The 15244-nt window shown below is 38.0% G+C and overlaps 1 protein-coding gene across 1 annotated transcript; it reads right to left on the reverse strand.

The window, feature by feature from the left end:
- Positions 1-5228: 5228 nt before the first annotated feature.
- LOC107091024 (lactase-phlorizin hydrolase-like) lies at positions 5229-13727 on the reverse strand. The gene is made up of 14 exons (XM_015384722.1): positions 13638-13727; positions 12876-12960; positions 12110-12785; positions 11367-12015; positions 9711-11270; positions 9343-9608; positions 7527-7817; positions 7245-7443; positions 6860-7062; positions 6677-6783; positions 6412-6543; positions 6034-6257; positions 5619-5897; positions 5229-5399 (listed from the first exon to the last, which is right to left on the reverse strand). The coding sequence occupies exons 2-14, from the start codon at positions 12920-12922 to the stop codon at positions 5233-5235; spliced, it is 4800 nt and encodes a 1599-aa protein (XP_015240208.1). The 5' UTR covers positions 12923-12960; positions 13638-13727; the 3' UTR covers positions 5229-5232.
- Positions 13728-15244: the final 1517 nt, after the last annotated feature.

Genomic DNA, 15244 nt, shown 5'->3' on the forward strand with positions numbered 1-15244 from the left:
GAAAAAGAAAGAAAAGAAAACTAACTGTAATGTATTTCTCCTGTTTTCAAGTGTCAGACATAATTACATAGATTAGAAAGATTTAATGAAATCAGGACTACAAATTCTAGTGATAACTTTTCAATAAAAGACCCTCCTTAGTGCCTGAACATGTAGTAAACAAGAAACAAAGCAGATGTCCACAGGCAATCCCTCTGTTGAACATGCAGGCCTTGTGTTACAGAAAATTAAACCCTTGCAATTGCTCACATTCAAATATCCCCAAACTGCAGCCTTGATCATTTGAAATCTACTTTATGTTTAAGGACAATTTAAGGTGACAAACAATGCATAAAAGATCCAGGGGGAAAATTATTATTTGTATCAGAAGCAAATGTCAGTGATCATGTTGGACATATGTCCCACAGAGGCTTCTAACAACTGGCTCTAGTCAGGGTAAACTGACCTTGGGACTTAAATCTGATGAGAAAGGCAAAGTGTTTTTCCTATCTAAGATAAAATAGCAAGTGTTTGACTGACAGTAACCTTCAAAGAGGAGGTTGAAAGTCGTATCGAGATATGAGCAACCCTTAGGCATGTGATCTAGATCGGTGTGTTTCAATCCTGGTCCTCAAGGCACCCTGCTCTGCATGTTTTGGAAGTTTCTGAGGTTCAGCACACCTGATTCAGATTATTGCAGTTCAACAAAGCCTGATAATCTGCTATCAATTGATAACAGGTGTGTGAAAGCTGGGAAACATCTAAAACATGCAGGGCAGTGTGCCTTGAGGACCAGGGTTGAAAAACACTGATCTAGATGGATATGTCAGACACTTGTTTATTGTTCTTTTGAAACAATAAGGCAATGCAAAGCAAGTTTATTTTGATATACTTTATTTTATTTTACTTCATTGCATTTTTGAACTCTTAAAATAGTAACAGTTTGGTATAAAACCTAATCAATAATCATTGGTCAGTATTGAGTCCAGGTTCTGGCTTCCACAGAGAGCTGATGCTGGCATGTTGCAGGTTATGGGGAAGTCTAACTTTGGTCTTTTTTGGCGTAGGTTTGGGTCACCAGAGCAGTGGAGTACAATTACATTTTTTCTGGGTTTTATACTTTTTAGCTGTAAGGTATCCAACTAGCAGTAAAAATTAGCCTGGAATACCTCCAAGCTAACAGCTAAAACTGACTAAAGCTAAAAGTTTAGGTAACGTTCACACTCCATAACCCCAATTTTCCATGCTATGAAATGATGGACATTAAAACTCAACTCCATTCCACTTGTATAAAAATACCATAGTGATAAAAATCGAGTCTGCATTTGCACACAACCTTAGTGCTAACACACAAGGACATGCCAGGTTCATGCCAAGTCTGTATTTTTGCCACAGCCCACCTATTCACTGTGCTGACAGCAACACAGCTGAGGGGCCTGTGCCAGGTATTTAAAAATACCAGGATTTCTGAGCAGTTATTACAAGGTATGTAATTTTAAACTTTTATCTTATCTGTATCTTATCTGGACTATGATCATTACTTTTGTAAATCACATCAAACTGACATCAAATGGTTTCTTTTCTCTACATCCAGTGCTTTTTTTTTTTTTTTACTAAGCTTTACTCCTTCTTTACTCTAGTTTGGCCCCCTGATTCAGTCCCAGTTTTAGTCCCTGTTTTGGTCACAGGCTAAATAATTATTGCTCAGTCTAGTTGAATAATCTACCATTGGAATTTAGCACTAACTAACCAACACAAATATCTAAATTCTTAAAGCTTTCAGGTTTGCCTCACAAACAATTAGGAAGTTCACTAAAAAGAAAAAGATGCTTTGCATTTTATTTTTTAAAAGATCGGCCACCCAAGAAAAGACCTACCACATACAAAGAGGATGGGCAGAACCTTAGAGAACCTGCTGGACCTGCATCAAATGCTGTAAAGCTTCCTCCCAGAAGGCAGCAGGGAGAACAGTCCATGGTGGGGGTGTGAGGGGTAATTTATAATGTTAAGGGCTTGGGACATGTAGCGCTCTATGGTGCTTCTGTAGAAGATCATGAGAATGGGTGGGGGCAGGTGGGCCCCTCTGCAATTGGCTGCTAGAGTTCCTCACCAACAGACCTCAGTCAGTCCAGGTTGGACAGAACGCCTCTGATGTTATCATCCTAAGCACAGGCTCCCCTCAGAGCTGTGTCCTGAGTCCCCTTCTGTTCACCCTGATGACATATGACTGTGTCCCCAGGTTCATCACCAATCACATCGTGAAGTTTGCAGACGACACCATGGGGGTTGGCCTCATCAGAGACGACAACGAACAGAACTACAGAGAGGAAGCAGAGCAGCCGGTGGGCTGGTGCAGAGATAACTGCCTGATCCTGAACATGGAGAACATGAAGGAGATCATTGTTGACTTTAGGAAGAACTGCCCTAACCATGCTCCACTGCTCAACAACAGCTCAGCTGCAGAGGTGGTCAGCAGCACCAAATTCCTGGGGGTGCACATTACAGACACCCTCAACTGGACTGTAAACACCACCTCACTGATCAAAAGGGCAAAAAAGCGCATGTACTTGCATGTCTTGCCGAGGATGAGGAGAGCCCACCTGCCCCCACCCATCTCACCACCTTCTACAGAAGCACCATAGAGAGCGTTCTGACCAGCTGTCTCACTGTGTGGTGTGGAGGCTGCAGTGCCTCAGACTGTAAGAAAGTGAGAAGAGTGGTAGAACAGCAGAGAGGATCATCGGGGCTCCTCTTCCCTCCATTAAAGACATTTCATTCCAGCGCTGCGTGAACATTATAAATGACCCCTCACACCCCCAACATGGACTGTTCTCCCTCCTGCCCTCTGGAAAGAGACTTCGAAGCATCTGATGCAGGTCCAGCAGATTCCAGAACAGTTTCTTCCCCACTGCCATTAGACTGCTGAATGTTATATAAAATGGGAATATAAAAAAAAAAAGCTGAATGTTGGAACTGTAACTACAAAGTCATACAGTATGTTTACATTATCACTACTGCTTACCTTTATCAAGGCTGCAGTAAGGACTACAGGCCTGAGGGGAGCCTTAGGGTGATGACATTAGAGGTGTCCTGTCCAACCTGCACTGACTGAAGTCTGAGATCTGTCGCCACAGCCCTTCTTCATTTCCTTTTGCCAACAATCAGTGCACCTGAGTTTCCATCATGAAAGTTGATACATTTTTTTTCCTACTTTTTGAACAGTGGCTCAGAATTTCTACAGTTTGTCATGCGTTGTTTGATCCAGAGTGACAAAAACTCCACTACCTGAAAAATTAAACAGTGTTTCATTCTAGCACTCGGAGTCACACTAAGGTGCACATTAAACATGTCTGAAAACAGCCTTAAAGTTTATTTTCTGAGCTACAGGGAGCAAGTTTAAGGACTTCAGAACTGGGCTGATGTGTTCTACTTTCTTAGTTTTAGTGAGAACACAGGTAGCAGCGATTTGAATCAGCTGCAGCTGTCTGATGGACTTTTTGAGCAAACCTACATTATAAAGACAATGGCAGCAATCAATTCTACTAAAGATAAATGCATGAATTAGTTTTTCTAGCTCCTCCCTGGACATTAGTCTAGAATGCATCTAGCCAACTTTCTGATGGGTTCATATTCACCTTGTGACATTGTAATGTAAAGCTGAGTATCGTCTGCATGACTGATCCTGTTGTTTGCTATTGTGGGAGACACATATTCAACACCAGTCATCTCTTATGTGCCAAACGGTAAAATTCCTTTTAATTAACAGCTGCCATAGTCACATCTTCAAGAATTTTCAACCTATCACAGAATGACAGCAATTAATACAATTACTCCAAAAAAATATGAATGCTCTCAGCCAATGAAGTTCTTTCCTAAACATCTTACTGTTCCAGCCCCCCTCCTTTCCTGTAGCAGGAGACAGAGTCTAACAAGCCTTTTGCCACTGTTTCTCTTCCGCACATATATGAGTGCTGGAATAATTTTATCCAGTTAGATATAATCTGGCGAGGGGAACATTGGGAACATTTGTTTTTTTCCTGGAAACCACTTCCCTATTAACAGAATCAAGCTGTTTAGTACCTGCATTTGCAAACAAAGCAACCAGACCTAAGTAAACTCCCTATATTAATAGGTTTATAACATTTTGGCCTGCAGTACTATAATCTGAGCTAAGGATAGCATGCAGATATTGAATAGGATTAAAACCAGTGTATTGTGGTATCAGTAAGGTATAAATAAAATCAGATAGTTGTTTTTTCTATGAATCTGCGTTCCAGTGGTAATGTGCTGTATATCAACATCTCTAACTGCTTCTTTTTCAAAAAATTTAATATCTGCCATACTTTTTGATTATAATTTTCTTGTTATTGTTCAGTGTATGAATCTATTCTTTGCTTTCTTAAAAAGTATATTTGACCAAAATGACTTAGAAACATGGCCTAATGATAGACTATGAGGAGTTGGAGTAAAATTAGGGGGAAAATAATAAAAAGGAATCTAAATTGATAAAGAACATTGAGAAAATATTGCAACTTTTTCTCAAAGGGCAAATCTAACTATAGCAAATACAGTACCAAAGCTTTAAGTAAAAACTCACAAGTAATGTAACTTATAATAACTTTTATTGAATACAACTCTTCAAGGACAATAATACAGACCAGTTATCAGTTGACTCTTTATGTCAATCAAGGACTTTCAACAAGGGTTCTTAAAAATTACAGACTTAAAAATTAGTAATTTTAGGAAACTAAACATATACAGTGTTGTTCCATTAGATATCTCATTCCACACATGATACTTTGTAATCATTATTAGTAAAACCAGGGTTTTTTTAAAGATTCAATTTGATCTTTAAGAAAATATGTTAGGATTTTAACTGTAATTGTCAACCTGTTTTGGTTTTTTAGGGGTTTTTTTTATGAACATATGGTACAACAGAGAAGCACAAACAATATTCAAACATTACAAGCAGTAGCACAAAAAAAAAAAAAAAAAAAAATAGGTTCCTCTTTCAGCCTCTCAAAGGGAGAACCTCATACCAAGAAACCACCCACTAAACAAAAACATTTCTGGTTACATAAACACAATTTTTTCTTTCAGGTATATTACTATAACATATTAGTTAGCTTTTAACTTGTTTGTGGAGGTGGTATTCAATTCATGATTTAGATTCTTAAATGTAAATCTTGAGTTGAGAAATATTCAGATGCTCAAATATCTGCATTTAAGATGTTGAAGGTATAATTAGAAATCCTATTTTCTGGACTTTCTTAAAGCTAAGAAGATGCCAATGGACAAACAAATCACAGCAGTCACTGCCACGATGAGCAAAGCAAATGTCACATTAAAACCAGTCTCAGCTTCTTTGGCAGAAAGCTTCAACCCCAGGAAGTTCAAATTATCAATGGGCTCTTTTGTTACTGTGGAAAAAAGATACACAAAGTTTTACTACCAACTTTTAGGCTGTTAACAAAATTCATCTAAACATACATTTTTGAAACAATACATGCAAATGAAAGGGCTCACTTCTGTTGTTTGGTTTATCCTAATTAATAAGGCTAATCTAAATGAATAATAGACTTTGTATGTTATTTTCTGAAAACTGAACCTATTTACTTTCAACAGTACCAATTACTTACCTGGTGGCTTAGTTGTTGGCCCAGTCGTTGGCTCAGTCGTTGGCTCAGCATTAGGGTTCCAACACTCATGCGGTCCATCTGCTGGGTTAGGAAATCCATTGCATCTGATGATCGAAGAGTAATAGGACACAGAAGCTTTGGGAGTTCGAGTAAAATCAGGGTCTGAACGATTGACGTAGAAAAGTCCAAATCTCTCTGTATAGCCAACCGCCCATTCCAGGTTATCCAGCAGTGACCAAGCAGTGTAGCCAATGATATTCACACCATCAATCAAATAAGCTGCATGAGAAAGAAAACTCAATCAAGCCTACAAACTGAATCACTGGGTTCAAGCATCTGAACAATAATAAAATAAATTAGGTATAGTGTTTCTGTGATCTTAAATATTGTATATTTAATTAGGTTGATGTCATACCTTTTAGCACCTGGTTGATATACTGTTCATAATAGTATTTCCTGTGAACGTCATTCAGATCAACTGGCCCATTTTCTGAGACGCCATTCTCTGTAATGACTATGGGAGGATTTCTGTACTCCTCCTTAATAAATCTAAGCAATCTGCGGAGGCCAAATGGTGTCATCTTGAGCCAACTGGAACCTGATTCTATCCAGGTACGATCACTAATAACAACCACACCCCTGTGAAAGATAAATAGTTATGAGCTTAAACCAAAAAAAAAACATGGACAATTTTAGAAATATTTGGAAAAAATATATATATATACAGTATATACATTATTTCAACATGAAGGTGGCTTTTGAAACAGTTTTACAGTAAAGCCAAGAACCTCACCTGTCTGCCTCATAGTGCTGAGTTGTTCCAAAGTCGACAGGGAATGCCAACACACTGCAGTAATGGTTTAATCCAAAATAATCATAAGTGCCATTAATTCTTTTAATTTCCTCAGGAGTAAACTCAGGCAGCCTTAAAGAGAAAAATTCAAGCAGACTATGTGAGACAGAAAACTTCAGTGGGTGTATTCAGAGGAAAAAATAACTTGCATGGAGATTATTCAATAAACAGGAGAGCATAATCTAAATTAACCCAAGTATTTTACCTGGATTTTGTCAAACCTCCTGCAAGACTTTGTTCTAGGACAGATCTCTTCACATGCGGGCTGTAGTCACCATTAAAGATGGGATGGACATACCAGCCAAGATAAAACTGTACAGAATAACACACAGTATTATTAAGTGACAAGGTCACATAAGGTTTTTGTGTTAATTATAAGAATACTTACCTCAACCACACTTCGTGCAGCCTCATAGTCCTCTTGTTTGTAGGGATTCCTGGGCTCTGCCCAGTCTGAGTTTACAGTGATGGCGACCTTTCCATTTTGTGAGGCTCGATATTTGTCATTGTACACATGCCATGCCTCCGCATGCGACTTAATGATATTATGACTTACAATGTATGGCAGAGTATCTGGTCGGTCACTAAAACCTGGAAATATAAAAAAATGTAATTTTGGATGATGATTTTCTTGCAAAAAATGGATCCAAAGCTTCTGTTGATAAGTGCAGATATTTTCATCCTTAGAAGATATTCCCTGAGAAAAGGCCTTGACACACTCAGTTCAAACACTCAGCAGAAACTTTTTTTCCAGTTAAGAACATCTTGCATACCTGGGGCATGTGCTCCTTGGACATGGCCTAAAACTGTTATTATGAACGGCTCATTGAAAGTGATCCAAAGTTTCACTTTTGGACCAAGATTCTTAAACATGACATCTGCGTAGTCTTTGAATCTTTCAATGATAGTCTCATTTTCCCAACCTCCAACATCCTGTAGAGCTTGTGGGAGATCCCAGTGGTACAAAGTGACCTGACCCAAAAGAAAACAGTCAGTAAAAAAGTCAAAAGCACTTTTCCTTCACCAATTTCTTTCCCAGAAAAAGAAAAACATACTTGAGGCTGAATATTTGCAGCAATGAGGGCATCCACCACTTTATTATAGTAATCAAGGCCAGCCTGATTGATATATTTGGTAGTACCATCAGGCATCACCCTCGGCCAGGATATAGAGAATCGATAGTGAGACACCTGGAGTTTCTTCAGTGCTGCAATGTCATCATCCAGCTTATTGTAACTGTTACATGCAAAGTCTCCAGTGTCATGCTGTGATATTTTTCCAGGAGTGTGTGTAAATTTGTCCCAAATGCTGAGACCTTTTCCATCTTCTCTCCATGCCCCTTCAATCTGGAAATAGGTAAATTAGGTTATGTGTACTTTTCTAATAATTGTGATTATATGAGCTTTTCTTGAGTTAGAGGTGATAAACAAAGATTAAGACATAAAAAACCTAACTTGTAATTTATATCTGTTTAAACCTTTAGTACTTACCATAGAACAGATTGACGAGGGTATATTACATTTTTAAATGGAATGTAGAGCAATTTTTTGAAGCATTTTAATATATAACACATCATTACAACCCTATAATTCCATATTTTAATCATTTGTGTGGAATAAGTCTATTTTAACTAAATAAAATCCTAAAAAGTGCAATTAACCAAAAGAAAATCTAAAAATCTTCCTTCTTTTTCTCCACATATTTTTATTCCAAAAGAACCCCAGGAAGTTCTTTTAGAACGTTTGTTTTCTTTGCATTTTTATTGAATATTGAAAATGCCAAATCAAAACAACATTTTGTGAAGGAAATGGTGCTCTGGGACTCAATGTAAGTAAAATTTTTAATTTTATCCCTCTGGTTTAACTTACAAAAAAATATTCTTATGGAAAGGAAAGGTTTTTGGTATCTGGAGCACATACTTCAGGTAATAAAAAACAAGACTGATGTGAACAGTAACTGTCATTGTTTTGGTTCTGTTTATCTTTGAATTTCATTTGCTTTATTTCGATTTTGTGTTATTCCAGGTATTTTTTATTGTATTTGAGTTCCTAGGTATCTTGCTAGTCTACTTTTTCCCTAGCTCCCTTCTAGATTTATCTGTTCACAACTGTTACCAATCTGCTCATTAGCCTGGTCTTTGTTTCTCTCTCTGATATATGCAGCTCTTGCTCAGTCAGTGTTTTCTGGTTTGTCATTATTTCTTCCCCTTCATCTGAGCTTTCTGGTTTTCTGTATTTTTGTGGATCCTGAGGATTTATGTTTTTGGATTTTTGCCTCTGTTGCCTTTTTTGGATGAATAAATCTGCAAGAAACCACCTTCAGTCTCTGCATTTGGAAACCACTTTCAGCTTCAGTCTCTGCATTTGGAAACAACTTTCAGCTTCAGTCTCTGCATTTGGGTCCTTCTCTCAAATCTCCACCCAACCTGACAGTAATCAGTTTTGACCTCACATTTAACTCAAACAGGATCCTGTGGATCACATTTAAATATTAACTTTGACTTTAACTTTCTGAATATGGCTCAAAATAATAATACACCCTTTTTAACATCAATGTCGATGAACTTGTCTGTTCCTAATATTTACTGTCAAATTCAATCCTAGCTGAAAGAGGAAAATCTAGAAAATAGCACTTGGAATGCCATCAATTACCTAGAGATGAATTAAAATACTACTAGCTGGTCAAAGCTTACAAATCATTGCCTAGAAACTGGTAATGGAAATCTAGGCAACACTCAAAACAAAGAGAGAAGCTATGATCAAACAACTTGTTGAAACCATCTGAATACAAATGTCTAAACCTGGGAATTTTACCTGCTGAAGTAAATTTTTGACTGTTATTTGACAATAAACAATAGACATTTATATTTACCTGGTATGATGCTGTTGCACTACTCCAAAACATACCCTCCTTGAACTGTCCATATAACATTGTTTCATCTTCAGTTCGTGGAAAACCATTATTCTTCACAATGTTGTAGTAAGCATGTGCTGAAAACTTCGGTGATCTAGGTCGGTTTGGATTATTAAAGTCTACGTGGTGTAGCCCAAACCCAAAGATGTAGCCATAAAGAAACTGAAATGAATCCATTAGATAGGTTGCATAGCCTTTTACCTTGACTCCATCGAGTTCATAGGCTGTTGAGATAAATATATAAAATACATATTAGTTATAAATTATCAAGTTACTGCAAAACACAAAATATATTTTTGTCTGATACTTTGTTTATATTAGTGTACCTTTAAGAGCCTCATCAATGTAGGTTTTGTGAAAAAAGACTCGGTCAATCTCATCCCAAGCCCAGTCCCTTGGAGTGGAGACTGAATTTTCAGTGACATAAATATCTGGATCTCCATATTCTTCCTTAATCCAATTTAGAAGCCTCCTTATGCCAAATGATACTGCTCTTGTGAATCCAATTGGTGTAGTTGGTTGATCAACAATCTCCTCCTCTGAATAGTCCCAGTCATTTTGATAGGACGCTGTAGTAATATCACCTGTAATATGGGTAACTATTCTGGTGGTGTAGTGATTAACACAAAACATGTCTGCAGTTCCTTTAATTAAGTTCTTCTCCTCCTCTGTGAAAGAAGGAAGTCTTGACTCTGACAGACCCTGGAGTTCGCTTTTCACTAAAACTTGAGCTTTCATGGCTTCTGGATAGTCACCATTTTTGAAAATTGGGTGGGCAAACCAGCCCACCTGGAACTGCATTGCGCGGTCAGCAGCAGTAATTTCACGAGGGACAGTGATATCTTTAGGTTCAACCCATTCTGCATTGAGGGCAATTGATACTACTCCCTTTTGTGAAGAACGGTATTTGTCATCGTATGTGTGGTATGCTGTGGCATGAGCTTTTATTAGGTTGTGTGCAACTTGGTATGGGGCTGTTCCTGGCTTCTTAATGTTTGGGGGGATTTTTCCAGTCCCATATCCTAGCCATGCAATCCCTTGAGGATCATTCATTGTCATCCAGAATTTCACTCTATCACCAAAGGTGGCGAAGCAAAAGTCACAATAATCATTAAAGATATCAATCATCTCCGCTTTCTCCCATCCACCCTCATCTTGTAAAGCTTGTGGGAGGTCCCAGTGATAAATTGTGACCATTGGGGTGATTTTAAGAGCCAAGAGGCCATTAATAAGTCTGTTATAATAGTCAACACCCTTCTGGTTCAGGGATGCACGCCTACCATTGGGAAAGATTCTGGACCATGACAAAGAAAATCTGTATGATTTTACATTCATAGCTCGCAGCATGTATAGGTCTTCATCAAGTCTGTTGTAGCTGTCACACGCAATATTTCCAACACCATCTTCAGGAATACCACTACCTGGCCTTTGAGTAAATGTATCCCACACACTAGGGCCTTTACCATCAACATTCCATCCACCCTCAATTTGGTATGCAGAAGACGAAACGCCCCACAAGAAGTCTTCTGAGAAATTTCCATAGTGATACATTTGTCTATCAAATTTTTTCTGTGGTGTAAATTTTTCCCAGACAATCTTCGATGCTGAGGGAACCTCTGAAGGCGGCAGCGGGGGGAGACGGGGGGCTTGTGATATTTTCAAGCCCTCAAAGACTTCATTAACTTTTTTACGTGAAACAAAACCATTTTGTTCAATGATCTGAGCATAGAAGTATGCTGATTGTTTTGGTGATCTCGGCCTGGAACTATCTTCAAAGTTAACATGGAGAAGTCCAAATCTTTCACTGTACCCTTGTTTTCCCTCAAATCCATCCATAAACGATTGCACTGTGAATCGCTGTACATCCACTCCATCGTCTGTAATTGCTGGAAAATATCAGCAGAAAACACATAGCACATTTATATATCTTTTAAATCTGCTGAAAAGATGCCACACATTGCCACAAAAACAATGACACTAACCTTTTAGGGCTTCATTGATGTAACCACTCAAGTAATCTATTCTACTGGTGTCATTGAGGGGGTCTCCACTGTATTCTGTTGGCATGCCATTCCCAGTTATGTAAATGGGCACATTATGAGTTGTCAGATATTTATTTTTAATGTATGCTAAAAGTGATCGTAATCCTGATGGCAATGAGACGATCCAGTCTGATGCTGTAGTGGGCCATGAGGGGTCTACGTATGCCCGGAAGTCTCCAACTCCCTGAGGACCAGGGACGCATCCACCTACGCTGCTGCTAACCAAACGTGAAGTGTAGTGGTTTAAACCGAAAAAGTCAGAGGTTCCCTTTATCCTCGCCTTCTCTTCAGCAGTAAAAGTTGGAAGTACTGCTGGCACAGATCCTGTACAATCAGTTTTTTTCTTTTCGATCTGAGTTTTAAGAACTTGAGAATAATCCCCATCTATGAATATGGGATGGGCAAACCAGCCTAGCATAAACTCAAGGTAGCGCTCTGCAGCTGCCACATCTTCAGGTTTCATGGGGTCACCTGGTTGAGCCCAGTCTGAGTTTAATGCAATGCCCACTTTCCCTCCCTGTGGTCCTCTGTATTTATCATTGTAGACATGCCAGGCCTCTGCATGGGATTTCAGTATATTATGAGTAACCTGGAACAGTAAGACAAAATGGAGCAGTATTAGCTAATATACATTTTATTCAGAGTTTAAAAATGTTGTATAATATTGTTACAGCTAGATTTACCTGATAAGAGGCAGTAACATAGTCTTTAACTCCAGGAGCATGCTCACCAGTGCCATACCCTGCATGGCTCACCACCCAGGGGCTGCTGAATGTGTTCCAGTCCTTGACCCTGTCTCCAAATTGGCTGAAGCAGAAGTCGGCATAGTCCTTAAAAGCTTCAACAATGAAATCTTTGGTCCATCCACCCTCGTCTTGCATAGCTTGAGGTAGATCCCAATGGTAGAGAGTGGCAACAGGCCGAATGCCAGACTCCACAAGAGCATTGATCAAATTGTTATAGTAGAGAACCCCTTCATTTGACATGCTGGCTCTATAACCGGAGGGGAAAACACGGGCCCAGGAGATGGAAAATTGGTAGGTGTTGACTCCAAGGCCTCGCAGGAGGTAGACATCTACATCAACCTTTCTGTAACTGTCACATGCAGTGTCAACAGTATGATTATTAAAGGCCTGGTTTTCATGACCAAAACGATCCCAGATTGTCTCTCCCTTCCCGTCTGCAGCCCATGCGCCTTCAACCTTAAAAGATTCTGATGATGTGGCCCATTGGAAGCTCGCAGGGAATGCTTTAGTAAGGAAAGTCTCTCTCTCTTGAGGTGTTTGTGGTTCTGGCTTCTGCAAGGTCTTCTCATAACTGTGATCTAACTTCTTAATGGTCTTGAAAGGTGCTGCATATCTTTGAGAAGAATAGCGATATAAAATATGAATAAGAATCAAAAACCATTTGTTGAATCTAAATTTGTTTTACATAAACTAAACGTCTTACCTGACAGGGACATTTTGCATTTCAAGATTGATTAGCACATCCTTCATGTCACATCCAATAATATTTAAACCATCACCGCTTAAGACTGTTGAAGAGAGAATAATCAACACTTAATTTAATCATATCAGTAAATCAAGATAAATCCAGACATGCACATTTCTTGAATTGTGAGTTATTGTTTTTTTCCTTCTTTACTTTTGTTTTCCTTAACACACCGGTTCAATTTACTAATGAGGCTACAGTGCAGGTGACGAAATTTGATTAAAATTGCAACATAAAGGATTTAACTCCTCCTCTATAATGTTAGTTATAATATTATATCTAGAACAGATTTCCCTTCTAAGCCTGGTTGGAGTCTTTGTCACTTTTTAAACTGAACAAAGACCATACAGGACTTCTCCATATACTATTAGTTGGTATATTTCTTGATTTGTGTTTTGACAATCCAAAACAAAAATCTTATAATTGCTGACATTTTTACAAAATCTCAGTTTTAAAACAAAAATGTTAAACTTAATTTCTGATTATGGTACTGTTGTCAATTATTGTCTGTCTTTTACTAATAATGTGTTGCTTCTTTTTAAATGTTATTATTCCAAAGATACTCTTTAGACGGATTCTGAATTGTAATTAAGTAAATCCTTTAACCATTTTTGACTAACATGAAAAAACCTTAATATATACACATTTAAAGTTACTTAGTATTTACAGCTGTCAACATGTATTACCGGTATATAGTTTGGCAAGATTGTAAAAACTTACCATGAAGTAAATCTCCAAGAGGTTTTTGTTCATCATGTGAACAATCATGAACAAGCAGTTTGTATATCAGGATGGGAAGGTGTCCGCTCAAAGTCTACAGAAGAACATGATATACCTCAGACTGCAATTTGGTATATATGTAATATATATACACGTAATACATATATATATATATATATATATATATATATATATATATATATATAAAGCTTACCTGTAAGTTCTTTAGCTCAAGAGCAAACTTTTCAGATAGAGCACAGCTGTAATCAAGTTCCACTGATAAGAAATCAACCTGTAAAATTAAAAGGAGTTGAATCAACATCCAGACAAAAACAAGCTGAAAACATTTTATTCATCCCAAAGGCAAAGCAAATTAGCTGTTAGAATCAGCACCAGTCACTGTTACCGGTAATTGTTTTGTATATTGGAGGGTGTAAATAAAATATATGACTCCTGTTTTTCTGGTCGAATACATAAATAAACTAAAGTGATATTGCTTTTCTCTTGGAAAGTATTTGGCCAAAGTCTTCCATACAAATGCACAACTATACAAAGATAATACATACTTTAAACTGTAAAACTACTTATTTCATTAAAAAGGATTCTTAGAAATTAAAGCCGAAAAGGATTGCAATAAATTCAGATCACATTTAAAGTAAATCACAGCATATTTTTTCATAAACATTTTTTTTTTTTTTTTTAGTACTTCATATTTTAGTAAAGCTGAGAACTAAAAACCGAGCACACCTTTTTCAATGAATTTAAAAAAAGCTTTGCTAGATTATCCCGGTATATTATTATATTTTTTGGTTATATATTTTATATTAAACTGCGCCTTTAGTTATATCATGAATAAAAAGGATAGTTGTTGACTTACAGTTGTGAAACTTTTTACTAGGGAAAGTGTAGCTTCATCTCTTGCTTTTAGTCCAACTGACAAACGTCTCCCTATAAAAGTGCAAAAGAAATTAAGACATTTAATACTTTTTCCACTAAAATTTCCAAATTGATTTTCTTAATAATCCATTGCTATAGGTGCTTATTAAAACAATATAGCTAAAAAGATTAATCAAGTTAACTCACCATTGCCAGGGAAGGTTTGATGGTAAAACTTGTAAATCTTCTTGTTGAGCTGGAGGATGTTTTGCAGGAGACTGTGACCATCTGCTGTCTGGCCGTCATGCAAAACTTCATCCAGGTCACTAAATATCACCCATGACTGTGCCCAGGGGCCAAACTCTTTCATGGCAAACTCAGCATACTGTTGAAACATCTCTAACAGTGAATGACTCTCCCAGCTCCCATATCTGGACTTAAGTGTGTCTGGAACTTCTGCTCCATGAAGGACAATAAGCGGTTGCAGGCCCACTTCCAACAGCTGCTCTAGAAGGGTGTGGTAACATCTAACTACATCCTTTTGGGGTTTGCTGGGGAGCCCTGTAGGAAGGAGCTGAGTCCATGACAACGGGACTTTAAAGTGGGTCACACCTTTGGTCTGGAGGTACTGAAAATAATCTCTGGAGCCCGTCGGTAGGGGAAAACTGCAGTCAAAGGCAACATGTTCTTCGCTGCTGGATGCTTTAAGCTCCTGCATTACCAGGGGGCCT

The sequence above is a fragment of the Cyprinodon variegatus genome, unplaced genomic scaffold, assembly GCF_000732505.1.
Source record: "Cyprinodon variegatus isolate N-32 unplaced genomic scaffold, C_variegatus-1.0 Scaffold321, whole genome shotgun sequence".
NCBI classification, from domain to species: Eukaryota; Metazoa; Chordata; class Actinopteri; order Cyprinodontiformes; family Cyprinodontidae; genus Cyprinodon; species Cyprinodon variegatus.

What these genes read in the sequence shown, in the direction of transcription:
- LOC107091024 (XM_015384722.1), bottom strand. Translation starts at nt 12,922, where the DNA reads ATGAAGGATGTGCTAATCAATCTTGAAATGCAAAATGTCCCTGTCAG. An exon ending in GTGCAACAGCATCATACCAG is followed by an intron (nt 7,818 to 9,342) that starts GTAAATATAAAT and finishes ACCTATTTCCAG; the next exon opens with ATTGAAGGGGCATGGAGAGA. An exon ending in GGAGGTTTGACAAAATCCAG is followed by an intron (nt 6,544 to 6,676) that starts GTAAAATACTTG and finishes TTTCTCTTTAAG; the next exon opens with GCTGCCTGAGTTTACTCCTG.